The sequence below is a fragment of the Artemia franciscana genome, chromosome 6, assembly GCF_032884065.1.
Source record: "Artemia franciscana chromosome 6, ASM3288406v1, whole genome shotgun sequence".
NCBI lineage: Eukaryota > Metazoa > Arthropoda > Branchiopoda > Anostraca > Artemiidae > Artemia > Artemia franciscana.
The window spans coordinates 37423903-37424962 of NC_088868.1; the positions used below are offsets into that span (position 1 = coordinate 37423903).

Below are 1060 nucleotides of genomic sequence, written 5' to 3' on the forward strand. Positions count from 1 at the left end.
TTACATATAACTGGTTTCCGCAGATTGTTTGATTTGGTCCAAATTTTTTTTTAAAGTAAAAGTCAAAGTCCTGATTTTTCCAGGCTTCCGCTTCATCGAATCAGACAATCCAATTTGATTTTCACTGTCCTTGGTGCTTTAACTGATACTTTATCATAACACGACATGACCAGCATTGATTACTTTTACAGTTCTTAAAAAAGCGTTTGATAGCTTTGACAGTCACAAAAAGGGCAGCATCCCATGTGACATGGTTGGGACAATTCTTCGACTAATGGGACAAGCCTATGATGGTAAAGTCCTTGAAGAGCTTATTGAAGAAGTAGACGCTGATAAATCAGGACAATTGGAATTCAGTGAATTTGTAATTCTGGCAGCCAAGTTTATAATAGAAGAAGACACAGATGCATTGCAAAAAGAGCTGAAAGAGGCGTTTAGACTTTACGATAAAGAAGGTAAATGCTTATTTCTTGGACGGCTGAAAACAGGTATGGGTAGATGCGGCATGTCAGAAACCTGTTTATTGTATCCTCGTCATTCCCGACGTGGGGCATGGCAATATTTTTTGGGGGGGAGGGTGGCGTTTTAGAGGTCATACATCTTTTGGCTGATATATTCTACAGCCTTTATTTAAAAAAAAAACATTTTTCGATTGAATCATGTCATATTCAAATGTATTAAACGAGCGAAATAATGGTAATGTAATAACTTTGTGTATTAAATATAAGGTGCTTTATGCAGAAAACATTTAGCATAATAATTACATTTCACTTATTTTAAACTAAAGAAAATCAGTCTAAATTATGAACTGAGGATGGCTCGAAAAATATACCAAGTTCACGGCGATTTCGGCTTCCTTCAAGTGAATACGTATAAGATTTTGAGCAACACAATTTGGATATCAGGGCATCAGGGTGGGGGCATCAGGATTTGAGAAATGCTTAGTTGGGCATGGCCTAAAATCAGTTGGGAACCACCGGTATAGCTACATCAATTATAAAAATTAGGGAGTATTTGTCGAAAACGGACATATTGTAGTGAATCACGAAACCGGTCTTGA

General features: G+C 36.9%; 1 protein-coding gene across 1 annotated transcript in view; it reads left to right on the top strand.

Annotated features, from left to right (window-relative positions):
- The first annotated feature begins 164 nt into the window (after window positions 1-164).
- LOC136027871 (troponin C-like) overlaps window positions 165-1060 on the top strand; it is a 10001-nt gene continuing 9105 nt past the window's right edge. The window contains exon 1 of the mRNA XM_065705284.1: window positions 165-455. Within this exon, the coding sequence (XP_065561356.1) occupies window positions 251-455 (205 nt within the window). The 5' untranslated portion in view covers window positions 165-250. The remainder of the gene's footprint in view (window positions 456-1060) is intronic.